This window comes from Arachis ipaensis, chromosome B8, assembly GCF_059453495.1.
Source record: "Arachis ipaensis isolate K30076 ecotype BB chromosome B8, ASM5945349v1, whole genome shotgun sequence".
In the NCBI taxonomy this organism is placed as follows: Eukaryota; Viridiplantae; Streptophyta; class Magnoliopsida; order Fabales; family Fabaceae; genus Arachis; species Arachis ipaensis.
In genome coordinates this window covers 5,348,992-5,370,447 of record NC_142443.1, presented here as the reverse complement: position 1 = coordinate 5,370,447, position 21,456 = coordinate 5,348,992, and the positions used below count along the sequence as shown (strand labels likewise).

At 35.1% G+C, this 21,456-nt stretch overlaps 4 protein-coding genes across 5 annotated transcripts; 2 read left to right on the top strand and 2 right to left on the bottom strand.

Annotated features, from left to right (window-relative positions):
• Window positions 1-187: 187 nt before the first annotated feature.
• On the bottom strand, window positions 188-5,209 carry LOC107612619 (ARM repeat superfamily protein). 2 transcript variants are annotated; one of them, XM_016314312.3, is made up of 10 exons: window positions 5,021-5,209; window positions 4,390-4,731; window positions 4,190-4,255; window positions 3,928-4,067; window positions 3,337-3,463; window positions 2,971-3,122; window positions 2,635-2,770; window positions 1,776-1,860; window positions 1,401-1,672; window positions 188-464 (listed from the first exon to the last, which is right to left on the bottom strand). In XM_016314312.3, exons 1-10 carry the CDS (start codon window positions 5,102-5,104, stop codon window positions 327-329), a joined length of 1,542 nt encoding a protein of 513 aa, XP_016169798.1. In that variant the 5' UTR covers window positions 5,105-5,209; the 3' UTR covers window positions 188-326. The 2 variants fall into 2 exon arrangements, with proteins under 2 accessions (XP_016169798.1, XP_088352828.1); XM_088496702.1 differs by having other exon boundaries at window positions 1,401-1,615.
• A 252-nt stretch (window positions 5,210-5,461) lies between these two features.
• On the top strand, window positions 5,462-10,746 carry MGT10 (magnesium (Mg) transporter 10). Its single transcript, XM_016314313.3, has 14 exons — window positions 5,462-6,035; window positions 6,210-6,282; window positions 6,484-6,554; window positions 6,788-6,873; window positions 6,988-7,078; window positions 7,629-7,697; window positions 8,280-8,360; window positions 8,448-8,613; window positions 8,738-8,783; window positions 9,046-9,126; window positions 9,228-9,310; window positions 9,797-9,840; window positions 9,969-10,087; window positions 10,271-10,746. Exons 1-13 carry the CDS (start codon window positions 5,625-5,627, stop codon window positions 10,062-10,064), a joined length of 1,398 nt encoding a protein of 465 aa, XP_016169799.1. The 5' UTR covers window positions 5,462-5,624; the 3' UTR covers window positions 10,065-10,087; window positions 10,271-10,746.
• Window positions 10,747-11,404: 658 nt separating this feature from the next.
• LOC107612618 (uncharacterized) lies at window positions 11,405-14,891 on the bottom strand. Its single transcript, XM_016314311.3, has 4 exons — window positions 14,379-14,891; window positions 12,880-13,842; window positions 12,698-12,745; window positions 11,405-12,252 (listed from the first exon to the last, which is right to left on the bottom strand). Exons 1-4 carry the CDS (start codon window positions 14,568-14,570, stop codon window positions 11,839-11,841), a joined length of 1,617 nt encoding a protein of 538 aa, XP_016169797.1. The 5' UTR covers window positions 14,571-14,891; the 3' UTR covers window positions 11,405-11,838.
• Window positions 14,892-17,271: 2,380 nt separating this feature from the next.
• On the top strand, window positions 17,272-19,842 carry LOC148547058 (protein FAR1-RELATED SEQUENCE 5-like). The gene is made up of 3 exons (XM_088495271.1): window positions 17,272-17,758; window positions 18,513-19,654; window positions 19,774-19,842. Exons 1-3 carry the CDS (start codon window positions 17,272-17,274, stop codon window positions 19,840-19,842), a joined length of 1,698 nt encoding a protein of 565 aa, XP_088351397.1.
• Window positions 19,843-21,456: the final 1,614 nt, after the last annotated feature.

The window sequence follows — 21,456 nt, the reverse complement described above, 5'->3', positions numbered from 1 at the left end:
ATTATTTAATTAACGGGTTCCAGAATAGAACTTATAAAAGCTTTTGGAAACTACAAACATTTTTGTTGTCAATAAAACTTTTATATTAAACACCTTCACGTTAGCATAACTCTTGTTTTATTCAAAGGATTTAGATACGGTGATCATGCTACTGGGCAACAAACAACATTATGAGAAGATAAGAATGTAAGATGACGACAATGTCAAGATTGCTCACGTAGTCATGTATAATAGCACAGATAAATGTATATTCTTCAAAAACTATCTGGGTTCTGGACAACAGTAATTTACAAGAGTAAAATGAAAAATAAATAAACAAAAATGTTCTACTTGTAGAATTTATGACAACAATCCAACAATCTCTTCACATCTTTTTCATCGACAATATCATCGGCATCCAACTTATTCTCAGTAGTCTCCTTAGCATCAGTCCATTGATTCAAAATGTTGATCATCTTCTTGAGCTATAGCAAAGGTTAAAGAGAAACAACTTAATGAAGGCAAAACATGCATGCACAAAAAAGGGGCACTGGTTGCAAATTAAATGATCAGAGTATTCGTTCAACCTATGATGTATAGACACACAAGACACGAAGACATACGAATTTTAAATTTTTATAAGACATGGAAACATGATATATATATATATATATAATATAAAATATTTTTTAGATAAATTGTAATAATATTTTAATATTTTATTAATATTAAAATATAAATTAATTTTTTAACTTTTTTAATGTCTCTTTTAATTATATAAAATATTTTAAAAAAAATTATTTTAATAAATAATGATATATCCTATTTCTAAACTCATTTCAAGAATACATATTAAAAACAAGGCTGAACACACATGGTGGTATTTAAGTGTGTCTAAATGTGTTCGAAAAAGAATTTTTTATTTTCTATTAAGACACGGTTGGACACCGAAGACACGCGTGTCAGATGAGTGCTGATGAGTATCATATTCGAAATGTATCCGACACGCGAACACAGTAACTGAGCGAAGTGTCCATGCTTCATAGGGTTCAACCCAGAGACTTTTTGGTTAGAGAACAAGGAGTAGAAAAGTTGGTAAATTTCAAGTATCAACTCTTTAAAATTATACACGAAATTCATCTATGAAATTTTACCCCTCACTAGTTTTACCCTTCACTTTTACCTTCCAACCGAACATTTAAACTGCATAAGTCATCACTTAATATAAACCATTACTAGCTTATACTAACCAGTTAGTGCAGGAGGAACAGTATGGATTCCAAGTTATATAATCATGATCACATACAATGGAATTAAATGGAACATGCTAGAGTTGTGATACTTCCTACATACCGATTCTTTCATCCAAATGGAGCATTAATCAAAGATAATAAATTCAACAAGCTAAAAGAGAAGGATACCGATGTGTTTCTAGCATCCACGGTTGAGCCAGGAGACAAGCCTTCCTGTTCATGACTAGAGTTGACCAATTGTTGGTTAAGAAGCTCGTCTTCAATCATATCAGTTTTGTTCACAAGAACTGAAACGTAATGATATAAACTTGACGGACTAATCTCAGTTTCCTGAATTCTAACCATTATTCTAGCAATTACATTCCATAGTGCATTTCTTGCTTCTAAATCATCCGAAGCAAAAGGAAATATGTCAAGCAGACCAGCCAATAGGCCAAAATCTGGAAAGTAAAATGCCATTAATAATTAACACTGAGAATCATGAAAGAAAAAAAAAATGGTTGAAGTTCATGTATGAGTATGAGACAGGGAAACATGTTTTACCCTGTGATATCTCAGAAGCATGATCAGCAACTTCAGACAAAATATTTGCAATAAGAATTGCAGCAGTAACGCAGCAGTTCCCAACCTACAAAAGATATAAACAATTCACCATATATTTTAAGTTAGCCAAATCATTTCCATTTCTTGGCAATCTATAGATTGCATATATTAAAGCAGCAGGAGCCATAACTGACAAGAGTACATTGGCTTCTGCTTTCATCAGCTACAGCCAATTTAGATGATATTCTATGTTAACTTAAAAAATCAGGTGTTACCACTTTAGAGGAAATTTGATTTCCACGACACTTTATCTCAAAGTTCATTGACGTGAATTTGGTACATTGATGTTTGTTTAAAAAAGTAGGTTGCATTATTGAGTCCTCTGCTCAACTGATCTAGACTGACATATATGAACAAAATTGTTAATTTATCATCAATACCACTATTAAATCCTTTCATATGCTTGTATTTGTAACATGGATTGTGTTATTTAATTATTTTAAGCATGCTAATATTTGAAAGCCCATGAACTGATGTAATCAAGGAAACAAGGAACAGAAACAAGAAAAGAATTCTGAACTTTAAAAATGAAAAACTTTGTGATGTATTGGAAAATTTAAAAAAAAAAAAATCTTGGTATTTACATGAGTTCTGTGGACAAAAGATTATTCCTGACCAACATACTCCTCCAACAATATCTCACACCCTAGCATGGATCACCTACAAATTCATATTCTGACCATTAAAAATGCATACATATATAGGCTACCAAATACCAGGTTATAGACATCAATAGTTATAAAGTATGTTGAGCAAAATGCAATGTTCTGAAAGTTTTAATCGAGTCAAAAAACTATACCTCCACTTTATCTGGGAACTTAATCAGATCACAAATTAACTGGAAAAGCTCTTTACTTGAACATATTTCCTGAGAATGATCATCTATAACAGAAAGTGCTTCGAGTGCACGAAGAATTAAATCAAGAATCGTGTACCTGAAACATAAGATAATAAAATGTTCTATCACTTCCAGTAGATAGCTGGATGGATAATGTTGAAATAATATGTAAGAGAGAAGAATAAAAGTGAAAGTACTTTAAGCACCTATCACAGCTATTTTTATAGTTAGTATCAGAAGATAATAGGAACCATATGGCTTTGTCATTGCAGAATGAAAGGCTATGGATAGATGTACCTTTCAGGTATTCTTTCATTCATTAGTTTGCTCATCTCAAAGGCCAAGAGATTGATCAATATACTTGTCAAACCAAGCTTCATAATAGGGGGAACAAGAGCATCCACAACTTTCTGCTGACTTTCTAATATTGCTAATATAAGTCCAATGCTCTGTCAAACGGTAGAACAGTTTTAGCTATTGATTAGATGAACTTACATTCTGACTCGGAAAGAGTGCTAAAAAAAGCAATGGAATAAAACAAATAGTTTCCTCTCAAAATGTTTTAAGTTTCTTGTGCAGGTACTCAATAACATGCTCTCAAAAATCATAAACAACATGAAAATCAGTCAAAATTACCATGGATTAATACAGAGTGCTTATTACCTTTTCTGTAAGCTGAAGGTTCAGCGTATTTTCTGCAATCCATAATATTTGGCACAGTGTATATTCAGATTGCAATGCCTCAGCCCATGCAACAGATTCACCACTTTGAAGACTCACAGCCAACAACCTGAGTGTTTGGAAAATCAAGAATTAAAATTCACTGAAAAATTGAATTCTTTTTCATGCTTTGGAACAAATAAAAGTTATAGTATGATACCTAATTTAAAGTATGCAACAAATCACGAGAAAAATAAATTAAAGTGTAATTTCCCACCTAATCACATGGTTGTTGTGCCTGAGTTTATCTTAAAAATAACAAGGAAAAATTAGTTCAGCCGGAACAAACATATGTATTTTTATCAAAAAAGAATAGGAAAGAAACATTTGATATACTTGGAGCATGTTTCTTTCACACACAAGTTATACACTGTAAAAGCATAGAGTGAAAATAACATGAAAACCACGAAACTTAGGCAATAAGGAAATAGAAAGAAATAATGCAAATTTAATTAGCAAAAAGAAAATAAAACTATAAAGTGGTTGGACAACCAAAGCTAAAGTCAAACCAAATTGTGTAAAACTGCAACATACCGGCATATTTCACAAAGGCATTGAGGATCATCCATAAACAATTTGTCCACAATGATCTCAATCAATCCATTTGTGGAAACTATGTGCTTCATTGGAATTTCATGACAGGCCAGGTTTCCGATAATTCCTATGCTAATTTCCTGTGACATGAAATTAACCATTGATAGATGTATTAGATAATTCTTTCTTACCTGATAATTTTACTTTTCACAAACCATGTAAAAAAATGCATTAATTATGTCATATATTAACAGTGACTTACAGTAACACGTGGGGACTTGCAAACAAGGAGATTTGCTAAAAGCACATCGAGTATGAGATTCTCCACCTATAAGATTATAAAAGAAACTGCTTCATCTCAATTCATACAACATAAAAAATGTTGAAATGCACAAAGTATTATAAACATAATCCAGACTTGGGCATGTCATTAATTAAACCAATAGATGACAGCATACATACCATGAGTTCTGCATGTGTTGTGTTGGCAGCTAGATCCCACAAAATGCAACCATATTCCTCCCAGTCCTGCTCTTTACCTGCATTACTGGTACCATCACATTCTCCTTGCTGACAAAACACTTCACCAGAATCATCAACATCCATGTTCTCATATTTATAACTGGATGAATTGAGGTGCTCATGATCATTATCATTAGCAGCAGACACTGGAGCCCCTTCTTCTTCATTACTAATACTCAAAGTTCGTTTAGGTGCAGTCTGAGAAGCAGAACCCGACGGCAGCAGTTTCCTTATCAAGGAGATTATATAACTCGGATCAACTGTTGTTGATATGTCAAAAGACTGCATCAAAAGTAATTTAAAGCAATCGCCGTGTAAGAAATGAAGAACCCTAACCAGCTATTGCAACAATCCTAGTTTCATTTCCAGTATTACTACTCCTCCTCCTCCTCCTTTTTTTTGTATTTTCATTTCAAACTAAAGCAAGAACACAGTATACTAGTGCAAGACAGTTGAAGAAATAAAATTAATTTCATCGAATGGATTCAAACATAACTGGAATGATATTTTGTAATATTGAGGAATAAAAGAGAAGAAAAATAAAAACTCAATCAGAGGCGTTGATGATAACCTCATCCAGCGGAGCAGAAGGATGGTGCGTCGGACCACCGTGCTCCTCCTCTTCTTCGATGGCAGGATCTGTTGGAACCGCCATCAGCTTCGCCCTTGCTCGCAGTTCCCTCCAATTTCAAATATTTACCGGCAAATCGAATCAGAAATTCAGTAGCATCGTCAACACCACCATCCAAACCAGCTTGTATCTTCTTCATTGATTCTTCTAAAGTTCATTGTTGGGCCGGCCTCTGGCCCAAAAGGCCCAGCTATTTTCTTTTTCCAGAAAAAAAAATAAAAATGATAACTCGAGAAGGACCTTGCACCTGAATCCAACGGCAAATACCAGCCACAAATAAATTATGTCCTTTTTCAGTTTTTCCCCTTATTTTTCCTGGCTATCTTTGCATTGGAAATTTGGAATATGAATAAAATATAATTCGAAATATATTAAAATAATAAAAAGAAAATAACTGACTGGATAATTTATTACATCGTTTCGTTTTGATCGTTACAGACACCGATTGAAGTGCAGAACCTCCAACTACTCCGTTCCTGCACGGCATGAACGACTACCATAACTATAACCATAGCCATAACCATAACCGCACTTAAACTAAACCATGGCTTTGAGATGGCCGCTCCTACTGCGGTTCCGTTCTCAACAACCTCTGCTCGCTCCAACTAACTTTGCCGCCTTCTCCGATCTCGCCGAACCGCGTGCTTTTGACGTGCCGTGTCTTCCTTCCGTGAATCTACTCCACCGGAGCAATGTTTTGGCTCCGGCACTGAAGCTGAAGGTTCTGGCGCCGTACGTCGTCAAATGCCTCGCCAGATCCACAGAGGAGAAGCAATGGAGCGACGCCGAAACAGTCGTCTCTGATTCCGACGAAGCTGCTTCTGAGGATGACGGAAACGGTCAGCTTCGGAGCCGAACCTCTGCTTCGGAAACTGACCGTCTTGAGTCTCCGAGAGTTGCGACTCCCTCCTCCGGCGACTCTCTTTCGCTTGGAATTCGAGAACCGGTTTACGAAGTTCGTTCTTATCATTAGCTCCCTTTTAACTTCTGAAACTATGTTAAGCGTTATTGGAAGCTTCTAGAATTTTGTTGAAGCTTCTATGCAGTTTTTTGCTTTTTTTTTTTTTTCATTTTTTCTTGGTTTCATTTTGCTCATGTGATTCTTCTGCTGTTTTGTTGCTTTGTGAAGGTTGTGGAAGTGAGATCAGATGGAACAGTATCGACAAGAAAAATCAATAGGAGACAATTGTTGAAGTCAAGTGGTGAGTTAAATGGATAAATTTACGCCTAAGGCTGCAATTAGCGGAAAATAAATATCAGTTCATTTACTCATGTTAAGCTTGTTTATGTAACGTAGTTATAGTTTGCATAACAGTTGTTTCTGAATGAACCATTGCTATTTTGCAAAGATGTATTTGCACGCTGATGCTGTGATCACTTTGTTCTGTTTGATGATGGTTCAGGTCTTCGTCCTCGGGACATTCGAAGTGTGGATCCGTCTTTGTTTTTGACGAATTCGGTACCCTCTTTGCTGGTACAGTTTCTTTTGTTTACATCCTCGCTATTTAGTAATACTTCGTGGTGTGTGTTTATGCAGTCATTCAAGTTTCATGAAGATGTCATGGAGTGCTCTGTCCTCCATGATATAATTTGTAAAGTTTATATGGCTTTGCCGCGTTGTCTGCTTCTATCAAATAATCCAGGATGGTAGCCTTATTGAAGTTGCCTTTTATATCAATTAATTTTCAGTTCTTTGTCTTGTGTTAGGTTCGTGAGTATGCGATACTTCTAAATCTGGGCTCCCTTCGAGCAATAGCAATGAAAGATTGTGTACTTATATTTGACTATAATCGGTAATGTCTTAATTCCAAATTAATATATTATGGTTGCATCATTGTCATCATTTCATGGATAAAGTTATTTGAGTGCACTAAACCCAAACTTCTGCCTCTGCTGATATTTATCAGTAAAGGAGGGCAAGCTTTTCTGGAGTCATTGTTGCCCAGGTTGAACCCCAAGAACAGTAATGGAGGGCCATCAATGCCATTTGAACTCGAGGTTTGTCTGAAATTTGCTACTTTCATTTAACATACTTACATACATAGTACTGAAAAGGATAAGGAGAAAAACCAAAACTGAACGGTTGGAGAAATTTCAGAATTATAGCTCAGTAGATCTTTATGGCCATAGTTTTTGGAAAGGTAAAAGTAAGTTTCGTACTGTAGTGGATGTTTGTAAACACAAAGTATACAGATAGGAGAACCTAACCATTTCTTGGCTCTTCAGCAGTGACTGTGTCTCCTAAGAGTTTTCTTTTGATTTCTTTTATGTTACTGAGGCATCCATTTGTGGTGGCACTGTAATCAAGCGGCTGTGAACTGCCATCCACTAAACTGTTAGACAAATCACATACATGGAGCCTTCCCACTAAACTCTAAACAATTTACACCCACTACAAAATAGATGGAAATCCTCTATTTCATATCCTATAATCTTAGAAGATTTCTTAGTTTCCTTTTCAGAGGGATATTTAATAAATGTATTCATATTTTTCTCAAACATGTTAATTTTAAGAATCTGGACCTATCCCAACCCGGGGAACTTTCAGGCTGTTGAAGCAGCATTGCTTTCAAGAATACAGCGTTTAGAGCGCAGACTGATGGACTTAGAACCTCGAGTGAGTATGGGAACACAGTGAGTAACTGAGTTTTCATGTTGGAGTTGTGTATGTGTTCTTGCATTTATGTGTTTCTTTGTTGTTCCTTGTCTTCTTATTATCATAAGTTGGTATTTCTAAACTTAAATGTTCGAGTATATTTTGTAATTTTTGTCTGTTAGCTTACAGCTTTTATTATTATCATATTTCTTATCTTTTGCCTCCTGTTTTATTATCATAGGTTGTTTTTATAAAATACATTAACGGGAGTTATTTCAAAACCTACTTCCGAACCAGAACTGGCATAAATTCCTTGCATTATCTATTACTTCTTGTGTGATCTATTCCAACGACTTCATGCATGCATTCCACTACATCTGAAAAGTGATATAAAGCTCATTTTGTGGTGCTTTATATGATATGTTTAGCATTGCATACTTCAAGCTAGAAAGTCTTGCTGAAATACTTTTCCGATTATATTGGTTTTCTGTAGTAGGGATTAATAGCAGACCCATAAGTTTCCACCATTTTAAGTCTCGGGATTCCCTCCTTGATTGGAAATATAATATTTTTTCAACTTTCTTTCTCTCCCTCTTGTTCCAGGTGCAGGCTCTTCTTGAAGCCTTGCCAAATCGATTAACGGGTGACATATTGGAGCAACTTCGTATTAGCAAACAAACTTTGGTAAAATTTAATCTGTAGTTTTTCTCCCCAATAAGCCATCATTTTTCATCTCTATAGTTGCTTATTTCCTTCATGCATATTTGCTAGGTTGAGTTAGGTTCTAGGGCTGGCGCTCTTAGGCAGATGCTGCTCGACCTTTTGGAAGATCCCCATGAAATACGCCGTATATGTATTATGGGAAGAAACTGCACGGTTACAAAAGGAGACAATTTGGTCGAATGCTCTGTACCCTTAGAGAAGCAGATTGCCGAAGGTAAGCTATTTGATGCAGTTTTGTTATTGCTGACTTCAAATAGGTCTTACATTCTATTGTTGACCTATAACATAACTTCTCGTTTGCCTTTCTTCTTATTTACTTGTTTTTTTGTGATATGTAGAGGAGGAGGAGGAAATTGAGATGCTTCTTGAAAATTATCTTCAAAGGTTATTCTCAATCCTAATTGGTGCATTACATGTAAACAATTTGAAACCAATATCTTAAGCTGTTGGTTACCATTGCATGTTACAACCTCATGGATATTCATAAAGCTATGTAATCTAGTTACAAATATTTTAAAGGAATCTACATTAGGAAACAAGTTTCATGAAGCTTTCAAACTCCCTAAAAGTTGATGATTTCAACAAATTACTTTATAACTATTGATTTCATTGAAAAATTGATTTCTATTTCTAACCGTACTTTCAGATGTGAATCTTGTCATGGTCAAGCTGAAAGGCTTCTTGATTCTGCAAGGGAAATGGAAGATTCTATAGCAGTCAGTTTGAGGTTTGGCCCTCAATTCACTCTTGTCACAGGGGATTAGGCAGTTTGCAATCATTGCTTTTACTGACACTATTTGTTCCAACAAATTTGATTGCATTTGACAGCTCACGAAGGCTTGAGGTTAGCCGAGTGGAACTGCTTCTCCAAGTAGGAACATTCTGTGTGGCAGTTGGTGCACTTGTAGCAGGTACAGATTTTTGGCAATGGTTTGATATAGTTTGTACAGTGAGTTCTACCAAAACCGTCCATGTGCTAACCAGCATTTATTTTAGCTAATCACACCCAAGACCACATAAACCAGTTAATTGAAATGATTTCACATTAAGCATTAAAATTAACCAAGAGTTCCAGCAAACTTCAGTTTGATTAAAGCTTGACATCCAGTTGCAGACTGTTCATAAAATCGTTTAACAATTTTGTTATGTTAAAATTCTGAAGTTAGTCTAAAACATATGAGCATGCATTTGGCCTTCATAAATTACTACCATGATAACAGCAAAATTCTTTTGTTTTAATGTTCTACCCTATCAAGGACAAGGGCTGTTAATATTTAGGATCTTCAGCTGCTCAATTTTGAGGTTGAATGAAATATCACAAATAAACATGCAAGCTTACATATCAAATGCTACATGAATATCAAATGCATCAGACTGATTATTTTTCATGATTTCAGGTATATTTGGCATGAACCTGAAGTCATATCTTGAAGAGCATGTGGTATGTTGTTTTCCGAAATCATATTTCATGCATGTCTTTCTTGATTCTTCTTGCAAATGGTTGTCACTTGGTCTCAAAGAAACAAAAAAGTCCTACAAACATAGCTAAATTTTTGAATTTGTATGCAGTTTGCATTTTGGCTGACGACAGCTGGAATAATTGTCGGTGCTGTTGTTGCTTTTTTCCTTATGTATTTCTACCTCAAGGCAAGGAAAATATTTTGATTGGAAGAAACTTCAAAAATTAGGTAATAATATCTACTACCTTTTAACTTATTAGCCCCTGTAGTAATACTCTAAAATAAAAACAACGTATATCTATATGGACCAAAAGTTACATTTAAGCCATTTGTCTATATAACATCCTTAACCCAAATATATTGCATATATATGAAGCTTCTAATGACTTCCCAATGCAATTATTTTTTCAGGTGATATCAGATCATGAAGAAAACTAAGCACTCAATGAATGCAGTGATTGTGCATGAGGACCATCCAGAATGAATTGGAAAGTGTGTGCAATATTACCGGCATTAGTCAATTACCAATCAATCGGCAAGAATTGGTTTCCATTCTTATTTAGGAAGGGAGTAGAGCATTGTTTTGTTGTTTAATGATTTCAGAGTGGTTATAATAGTCATAATCGACGATCAGCCATCGAGATCCTACATCTGGTTGTTGCTCGTGCCCGTACGTGCTAAAACAATACACATTCACGCTATATGCATCAAGACAGGAAGTTGAACACTCCCCCAGCAAGAAGCATTTTAGTTGGGAATTTTTTAGGGTGCTGGTGTGTGTGGAATATTGGAATGGGCAAGATTAGAAAAATGACATCCAAACACGGTACAGGATCGATCCAATCTTTTTTTTTTATGTGGAAATTAAGTACGACTAATATTCCCAATGAATGCTGTGTATTATCATGATCATTTACTAACCAAATCTGGGGAAAATAGAATAATTATGTTGTTAGTACACAAAAAAAAGAGTAATATTATACATCTAAATCTTTTTATGAACCAAGTCTAACTAAGTTAAACAATAAAATTTAAAATAATACTAGTCATAATTGATTTTTGTTACATTACACTAATTTAATTGGACTTATCAAATTAATTGTTTGTATAAAATATATATTAAAATATAAAATACATATAAAAAATAAATTAAATATATTTATACACAAATAAATATATAATGATGGATTTAGTTATTAATTTTTTTTGTATAAATAATATTTTTTTAAAATGAAAAACCAACTAATATCTTGGACTTGGAGTTGCGAGTCTGGTAGTCTGATATTTGGAACGAAGCCCCAACAAATCCGAACCCAACCCGTTATTTTTTCAAATCCACCAAGTCACTCGGATAATTGCAGTCACGAAACAACTCAACCCGTTAGTTTTTCAGAGTCCTCTTTAAAACAAGCTAAGAAACTAAAGTTTCGAAATATATGATATCTCTGCATACGATGAAGCTTTTGTATGAATTTTAATGTAAAAAAAAAATCGTATTCGGGGGCAAAGTCTTCAGCAACAAATTCTGATATGAACACATCAAGAATTAACGGATATAACTCATTCAGATATACAATTCAAACCCCTCACAAGTAACATTTTCAAAAGGAAAAAAGAAAAACCTAATCTAGGAAGAAGTTTATGGGGAGAACTCAATAAAAATAAATAATAAAGGACATTAGTGTTTACAGCCCGAGACATTTTATGTTGAATGTGAAGGAAGCTATCTGAGCCATTCTGGAATAAGGGAAGGCCTCAAAAGGTAATATTACTGCAGCACATCAGAAAGGACATCCATGCACCATGCCTCATCCAATCAAGGGCTACCGAAATTCAAAGCTTCAAAAAATACCTCACCCCAAATCTGATATGGGACCCATTACTTCATATAAGGTCTAATACAACAGTTCCATGAATATCACTCATCAAAGGGCCCTTCATTGCATTTCCAAATAAACAAAAACAGGATGCATTTCTATTTATTTTGACAACTGTTGTATAGTTTGGGACATTTCAACTGGCTTTGGAGCTCCATCAATAGCTATATTCCCAATGCCAACTTCCACAGCTTCCAGCTCAGCCTTTTCCTTTGTCTTTTCCAATGTCTCTCCATCTTTTGCCCCCGGTTGCACAGGTGTGGACGAAGGTTTGAGAGTCCGAGATCTTGTACTCAACCATGGATGAGTAAGGCACTGAGCTGCTGTTGGCCTCTTGTCAGGGACAAAATCCAGTAATGGAATAATGAAGCCAGCCATGTCATTTGCATCTTGCTCGCTGAAATCATATTTCTCCATCAGTACTTTGTTAAGAGGCCAGAACCGCAACTGACGGATGTGCCTCAAATCACCATATCTATTGAAAAACTCGCGCGAATAACGGCCACCTAATGCAATCTAAAGGAAATATTTGCTCTTAGCAGTTGGGAACAAACAAAATATTGATACTTACTGACAATTAAAAATAAAATTCCATTTATATAACTAAAAGGGTTTCACACTTGCAATAATTATCACAAAAATTGTCTGTATGTGTGTAGTGTGTATAATTGGTTGATGGTACAAATAACTTCACACTTATAGAATATCAAAATTAAAATATAAAAAGAAATGCAATAAACCAACATATTGTTTCATTCTCTGGTATCAGATGTCATTAAGAAAGAAAAATATCCACCAGCAATAGGACAAGGAAAGTAGTGTCCATAATGAAATGACTGAATGACATGTAGAAACAACCAATAGTAGGTAGTTAGGTATGTTGTATATATATTTTTTTCTTGGTTATGTCATGATGCAATTTGAATTATATTATTAACAACTTGGACGTTGACATGCTTACCTTGCGGGGCATCATTCCGAGAAGCTCCATCATCAAGGCCAGATGATCCTGCAAAGAAAATTCTGAAACATCAATAAAGTAGTCCATCGATTTAAGTTAAAGAGAGTTTTCAAAGTCATAAGCTAATGATATGAAAAAAATGAAGCCAATCAGTAAATTTCAATTCTAAAACAGATGATCACCTCATCCCTGTCATAGTTGTCACCACTGTGAGGATCAAAAAGAACATCACCAGTCGCAAGCTCAAAGCAAATGCACGCAAAAGACCATAGATCTGCTGGAGTTGAGTATTTTGATCCGAGAATAACTTCAGGGCATCTATACTGCCTCGTCTGAATATCGTTTGTGAATTGTTTATAAGTCCAACACGCATTACCAAAATCAACCAGCTTGCACTTAAGATCAGCAGAGGCAAGTAACTTCTTTCTTTCAGATTTCCTTTGACCACGGCTTCCTTGGGGATCATCCTTGGTTTCAGAAGCCTTTGTCGATTCATCTTTGCCCACAGAACCATTAACTTCACTGGATTCTAAACTTAGTTCCACATCTTTACTACATTCATCTTGCTCAGGTGTTTTACCATCCTCCTCGGCTTCCTCGGGACTTTCCATCCCAACACAAGCTTGAGCTGCCTTTTTAGCCTTTTTCCGCATTTTCTTTTTCTGGTTCTTGGTCAAATCTGCATGCAAACTTTTTTCGTCTTTTATGGTCCCATTGCTGATCTTCTCCTTCGTATTTGGAGCAATAAGTGGAATGCCTGATTTCCTAGGATCCTTAGATGGATCCAGTGGTGACAGAAGCAAGACATTCTCCGGCTTCAAATCAGTGTGTATTATAGAAAGCTCACGATGCAAGTAATCCAAACCCACCAAAATATGGAAGCAGATTTCCTTAACTATGGGAAGGGGAACTCCTCGATAATCACTATACTTGATAAGAGTCAGAAGATTGTCCCCAAGGAATTCAAAAACCATACAGACATGCTGGCCATTAGGTCCTGAATGCTTGAAGTGATCCAAAAGCTTCACAACACATTTATTGTCATGTGGATCTCCATCTGCAATTTGTTTGAGAATCTTTATTTCATCCATTGCTGCTTCAGTGTAGTGCTGAGCACTCTTCTGAATTTTTAGGGCGACATATCTCTGAAGACAAATAATCGCCCACATCAATTCATATAGTTCCAAATTGAAGAATAACATAGCCACAGATTACAATCTACATAACAACATCGCAGTAAAAAAAGCAACAAGGCAATATAATATGAACAACTGATTACAAAGTTTTGTCAACTTCTGTAGCAAAACAAAGCATTAAGAAGCAGAATCTAGCTATCTTATCTAACAATTAAGAATTATATATTTCTTTAGAATGCCAAACATAGAACACTGATGAAAACTGTTTCAATGACAATTGGAATAAAATCCTTTTAGAAAATTTTTTCCCATAGAAAAATTCAGATAAAATAGGAAATCCTAAACTTACCACAAAGTCCTCTTCCATTGAAATAATGCCAATCATTCTTAAAGCCAGAACCCAATTAAAACACAACTCGGCTTCTTCCAAGCTACTAACTAATCGTCCAAAGTAGAATTGAAAAAAAAAATTCATTTTCCATCAATTGTTTTTTCTTGTTATATCTATCTTTTTTCCCTGATGAAAAAAAAACAAAAGCACGCACCGATTTCTGAGTGTCCCAAGCGAGCCACACGGTGGAAAAATGGCCCCAACCAAGCTTGCTCTGAACCACATAGCATCCATTCTTGAATGTATCCCCAATCCGAACCGCATGGTACCCTCCGCGCCTGTAATCCTCAGTTCCTTCCTCCTCCGAACTGTAGTCACTTCCCTCATTCTTCCGGTCCTCCGCCATTGAAGGACCTTCAACCACAAACACCCAAAAAAAAAAAAAAACCACAAAGCGCACGCACACCCAAGCTGACGATATCAGCTAAACTTACACCGGAAACAAAAAAAGGAAACTTTTCAGTAAGGAGGATTCGATTTATGGAGAATTGTCAGAGTTGATTTTTAGAGGGAACGGAAAGCGTTGAATTCAGTGAGAAACGGTGCAAAACTGGGAAATTAGGGTTTCTGAGGTGTTGCCGGGAAAATAACCAAGTGAAATGAATGGGGTGTGTTTGATAGCGACAACCATAGACTATAACACTATAGACTAGTATATTCTAGGTCTAAGGTTAACTCGCATTGAATTCAATTAAATTATGTACGAATTTTTTGTCAGAAAGAAAATTAAAATAAACTAATTATATTATTATTTGAATATTTGTTATTTACTTATTTACTTAGTTGTGTAACTTGATGGTAACTCCTGCTGGTTGTTAGACTATCAACCTTGTAATTAATAAGTTAGGAAATGTGATTGGTGTGTAGTCTTATATCACAATTCACAACTTAATTAGTTAAAAATAAAATAAGAATCATTATAATAAATACAAATACATGTGTTCTATGGTTATAAATTTTTTTAATGGATTCTTAATTATTTGTGTCAAGGTAAATGCTTGTTATTAACAAGACCAGAAAATACAAATATGTTTTTTTAGGAATTGACCTGACATTTTCTTTAACAAAAATTATTGGATGTATTAGGATGAAATGATTTCTAGCTAGTTTAATGCTGGCTTTTATAATATAAAAGTTAAAACAGTGAGAAGAGATGAAGCAAGTCATAATGTTGGACCCTTGCTTTCATAATAATCTTTCTATAAAATGAAGAATTTTATCATGTCAAATTATTTTACACAAAGTTAACCTTTTACTTTTTTAGCCTCACCCTAGAATAAGCTACTTGAACCTTTCAAATATTATTATTTACACCAATCTTGCACATAAGGATATTTAAATTATTTTTTTTTTTGAATAATATAGATTTTAAAGAAACTAGGTTTTTTTATTTTTACCCATGCAATGTTATATGGTTAAATTGCTCTTGAATTACTCCAGTGATTCTCAATATATTTTCTTTCGTTTTGTTTTTCAAATTTTTTTTTTATATTTTTGGACAAAGTTTTTATTTTCTTTTTTTTTGGACTTGGATCTGGGCCAGCCAACCAACCCGGCCCAAAGCAACAGAAGCTGTTAGTTCCCCAGCCCAAGTCATTTTTGGAGAGTTTTTTATTTTCATTTTAATGTGGAGATCATGAGGCTGGATGGACTTGAACATGTATATTGGTACTCAAAATTGACTTGTTTATGAGCCCATTAACAAAGCCTAGTTATAATTACTTGGGCTCCTCTTGTTTTATGACTTGCTCTATTTGACCAAAAAATGTAAAGAACGTTTATTATAACTACACATTTTAACTGTCATCACCTGTCCAAAAACCAAAAATCTCATGAGTGTTAACATTCTATCTCTGATCTTTGGTGAATGATTCGGTGGTCCTCACTTGTTTTTTCACCAATTGTGGTGAAAACTTAAATCAACGGTTAGATCATTATTAAATTTGATCCAACGGTGGGTTATATTTTGTCAATTATAATCATTTTTTTTTTTTACAATTAATGGTATATGAACTACGGCCCAATAGAATTTGTTATTTCCATCAAAAATTTTGCTGAATCCTAAATTTCACCCACACAAAAAATTGAATTTCATAATTTTCAACTAGTTAAACACACAATTGTCTCCCTTCGTCAACATCAACATCAACATCATTATCTTCTTCTTCACTCTAATATTAACTCTGTTGATGTTCAACTATACATCTCCTAAGTTTCATATTTTACACCTTTACAAGCTTATTTCTTTATCAAATTTACGGCGTATATCTTATCTCTCAATCTCTGCGAGGAAGCAATCTGAATCCCAATGTCTAATGAGGTAGGTTTTTCATCAATCTGAAACCCTAACTCACACTCTTAGGATTAATTTTGATAGATTTCTTGCATCATGCCGTCAAATACCTAGTCTAAATTAATTTGTTCATGTAGAATTATGTAGATGAAACCAATAATGTTGACGGGTTTAACGGGAATTTGGAGAATCCCTTGAGAAACGGTGATGAGCTCCTGGACGACGATATCTTCATGGATGCTAACTTGGCAAATGCAGAAGTTGATGCTTCTGAACCCAATGAAGGTGCCCATTTTGATCAATTGGATGAATCTTATAAGATTGACGGGTGGGAGGACATAGGAAAGACTGAGTTCTTGAATATTGTAGATGTTGATATAAAAAGATATCATTTCAGTGATCTAGGAGTGGCTTTTGATTTCTACAATGCATTTGCCAAGTAAAGGGGATTTAGTGGTCGAAAAAGTAAGACGCAAAAGCATAATGGGATAATCAATCGACAGAATTTTGTTTGTTGTCGCGAGGGCTTCCGACAAAAAAAGGCAGATAATATGCATACCAGAAAACAAGAGCCTAGAGCTGAAACTAGATGTGGCTGTAAGGCAAAGGTTCAGGTGTCATTTGACGTTGTTAGTGGTCGCTGGATTGTTTCAAAATTTTCTGATTTGCATAATCACGACCTTCTTCCTCCAATTTTTACTGCAATGCTTCCTGGTCACAGGAAAATACCTGCTGCATTGAGCAAATAAATATAATGAGGAAGGGTGGATTAGGCACTGCACATATTTTTGCAGCACTCTCAAGCCAATCTGGTGGTCACCACAATGTTCCCTTTTTGCCCAGGGACTTGTACAATCAAGTCGCACAGCAACGTCGACGGTTGAAGGGTGATGCTAGTGCGGCTCTTCAATTTTTGAGGAAGATGAAGTCCATTGATCCTGTCATGGTTATAAGATATGAGGTTGATAGGTTTCACTCGATAAAGAATTTATTTTGGTGTGATGGAATAAGCCAAATGGATTATCAATTGTTTGGTGATGTATTGGCTTTTGACGCTACTTACAAGAAGAACAAATATCATTGTCCACTTGTCGTTTTTTCGGGTGTTAATAACCATAACCGCACAGTTGTCTTTGCAGCCGCTCTTGTGTGTGATGAGTCGGAGCAAACATATATTTGGTTGTTAAAAAGTTTGCTGGAAGCAATGAAGGGGAAGGCCCCAATTTCAGTTATCACAGATGGTGCCCTTTCAATTAGGGCTGCACACGGATCGGATCGGATCGGATATAGCCTAAAATTCTATCCGATCCGCACTGCACTCATCGGATCGGATCGGATACGATATCCGCATTTTTTTAGGCCGGATCCGATCCGATCCGATCCGCATACTTGCGGATCGGATCGGATATCGGGTATCGGGTATATCCGCATAATTAAAAAAAAAACTATTTTAAGATTCTATTTGACTATTTTTACAAAAAAAATCCAAAAATTTCATTTTTTATCTGTTTAAGCCTATTTACTCCTAAAATATTATCAATAATAGTTCTTTTGAATAACAAAAACAAAATAATAACACAAGATTTAAGTTTAATTATTCTAAGTTGAAGTACAACATAAAAAATTAAAAACAAAATATCATAAAATTCATAAATAACACACTAAAATTCATATCGCATTAGGGTTTATTTTCTTAAACTATGCTATTTATATGTGATGTGCGGATATGCGGATTTGCGGATCGGATCCGCGGATATCACTGCCAAATCCGCAATCCGATCCGACCATAGTGCGGATCCGATCCGATGGCTCTACGGATCGGATAATATCCGCAAAATTCGGATCGGATGCAGATAATTACCGCGGATATGCGGATATTATCCGATCCATGTGCAGCCCTACTTTCAATGAAAAATGCAATCGAAAATGTTTTTCCTAATGCACATCATCGCCTATGTGCTTGGCACCTTATTCGCAATGCCACGAGTAATGTAGGTAACCCTAGGTTCACATCGCAGTTTAAGAAATGCATGCTGGGTGATTACGAGGTTGGTGTATTCCGTAGTAAGTGGGATCGGATGGTTGAAGAGTTTGATGTGCAAGACAAGCAATGGATAATTGATATGTATGATAACCGTCATAGTTGGGCAACAGCACATATCCGTGGGAAGTTCTTTGCTGGGTTTAGGACCACTTCTCGATGTGAGGGGTTGCACTCAGTTATTGCAAAGTATGTCAAGTCCAGGTATAATTTAAGAGATTTTGTAGAGCACTTTGATAGATGTGTTGCCTACATTCGTTTCAAAGATAGTCTAGCAGACTTTGAATGTGCACATGGAGTACCTGTGATGCAAACTCATTTATTGTCATTGGAGAAGTCTGCAGCTAATTTATATACAAGAGAGGTATTTTTTCTATTTCGCCCTATTATTATAAGGTCTGGTTCAATGAAAGTGTTAGATTGCATTGATGTTGGTTCTTATATGTTATACATGGTGGTTAAGTATGGTAGTCCTAACGATACATGGCAAGTATCTTTCTGTGATTTACCAATGGAGTTTACTTGCTCCTGTATGAGGATGGAGTCATTTGGCATTCCTTGCGAACACATTCTATCTGTTTTAGTTACACTTGACATTTGTGAATTGCCAAAATGTTTAGTTCTAGATAGGTGGACCAAAAATGTGAAACAACAAATACAAGATACAAGGGGGTTCACTTGGGATTGCTTAAAGTCTACCCAATACTGGTGTTTGATGGACTGGTTTAGATTGGTGGCTACACTATCAGCAGGTAAAGATGATAGGTTCAGGAGCATGAGGGATTGGGCGATAAACACAGTGGATAAAATGAAAGCTGATGATATTGCTAGTGCAGTTGCTTCTAGTAGTGCAATTCCTGCCACTCATACAGATCCTCGTGACCCCCCAATTCGTAGAAGAGCTAAGGATCGTGCCGGACAACGGTGTAGTATATGCCGGGAGCTCGGACATAACAAAACTACATGTCCAGATCGGAGTAAGTATGATAGGAGTTCACATGAACGGCATAATCTACCTACAGATGATGATGCATATGAGGCTATGTGGGATGAGGAAGAAGACTTCATTTACGAGGAAGATGAAGGTGAATGTGCGGTAAATTCTAGTTATGAATCTAGCAGAGATCAAGTGAGACATTTCTCAACTTTGATATTTTATTTACTGGCTATTTTGGGATTTTTCATGTGTTGCTCATAAATTTTGTGTTATTTCAGGATATGGAGATAGATGACTCTAATTATGAATTTGGAAATGAGGACGATGGAGCCAATGAAATTAATTAGTCCTATATTATTTTTGTTTCATTTAATTTGTAATGTGTATTACGTATTATTTACTTGTTCTAGCTCAAATTACCTTTGATTTAACCTTTAGTTTTTTTTTTGTCTTTTTGAAATATGGATATCTTCTATTTAAATACAACACAAATGTGAGAAATTAATCCTGTCTAATTTGGTGTATATTGGGTTTAAGTTCTAACTTTTAATTATGTCTAATTGATTTTTTGTAGTTACTGATTACCAATTTTAGGCTACATTGATGAAAGATGAAAGATGAAAGTTGGGAATAAATATGGTGTTTATGTTAAAATTTGAGGGATTTTTTCATCTTGTCTTTTGTTTAGGGTATTAGTGTTTCATAAGTCTGAATGCTTGGATCTTATATTACTCTTCATATAATAACAAGGATATTCAAATTCATGCACTAGTAATGTTATGTAAGTTAGTTGGTGGTAGATCATACAATGGCAAAACTCAATCCTTTTAACTTCAATTCATTCATTAGTTATGCTATGCAGGTTAGTTAGTGATAGATCATACAAAGACAACAATGGACTCTTTTAAATCCATTATTCTAAGTTGTCTGCTATTTTGTGATTATATTTCTATTTTAAAGTGTTACTTTTTTACTAGTATGAGACACAAGAGACTTACAAAAATGCATCCTGTTAGTAAAAAATAGTCACTCAATTTTTTTAATTCATCTCAATTTTTGAAAAATTGGGATGAGTTAATTATTTTATCACACATTGAAGTCTCTAAAAATAGAAGAAAATAATGTAAAATAGTCTTTTGTTATCCTCTATCATCATCTTTGTGACTATTTCTATGACAGGTTTCTTTTTATGTTAATAACATAGTGCTTTAAACTATGTGCTCTCATTTCATTGTTCTTTAATGATGAGAATATTTTTAGTTATTAGTTCAATTCTAATATTTTTTGCACCTTACAGCAAGATTGCTATGTGCATCGGTTTAATTCAATGTGAAAAATGAGTAAAAAATAATTTAAATATGATTAAAATAATTTAAATCATAAACATGGATAATTATCTTATCCATAAGTAAAATAAACATTTTGGAACTTAAATTCAAATATCCAAGTTAATAACCATATGATAGAAATATTTTTGCACTCAAATTCAAATATCTAGTTAATTTTTTGCCACAACCGCATTCCACCATCGATCTGTGCTTATTTGAACGTCTCGCTTCCTTTCGTTGCTCTCAGATAATACAAGCTTCAAGGTGCTACTCATGCGGACCTTCTCATCCTTGAGCTACATGTTCACCAAATTGGCACTTTAATAATACAATGATTATAAGTAGAGCTAAGACAACTCAAGGTGTGTACCCTTACCACTCCAAGGACAGATGGGGTGAAGTGAGATTCCATATTCAGCCATTGCATAACCCAACAAGCAGAATTTTCACTGTGTCAGATTGTTAAAGTTTGATTAAAACCTCAATGGAAGGATGTGCATTGACAAGAGAAGCGAAAACATACTAATAAATGGTCTACCTTGATTCCAGTTGCGGTAATCCATATCCTCTAAGTATATCCCATTTTTCAAAATGGTCCTTACCTGGCATTCCATGTTTGACATAATCCTCTGA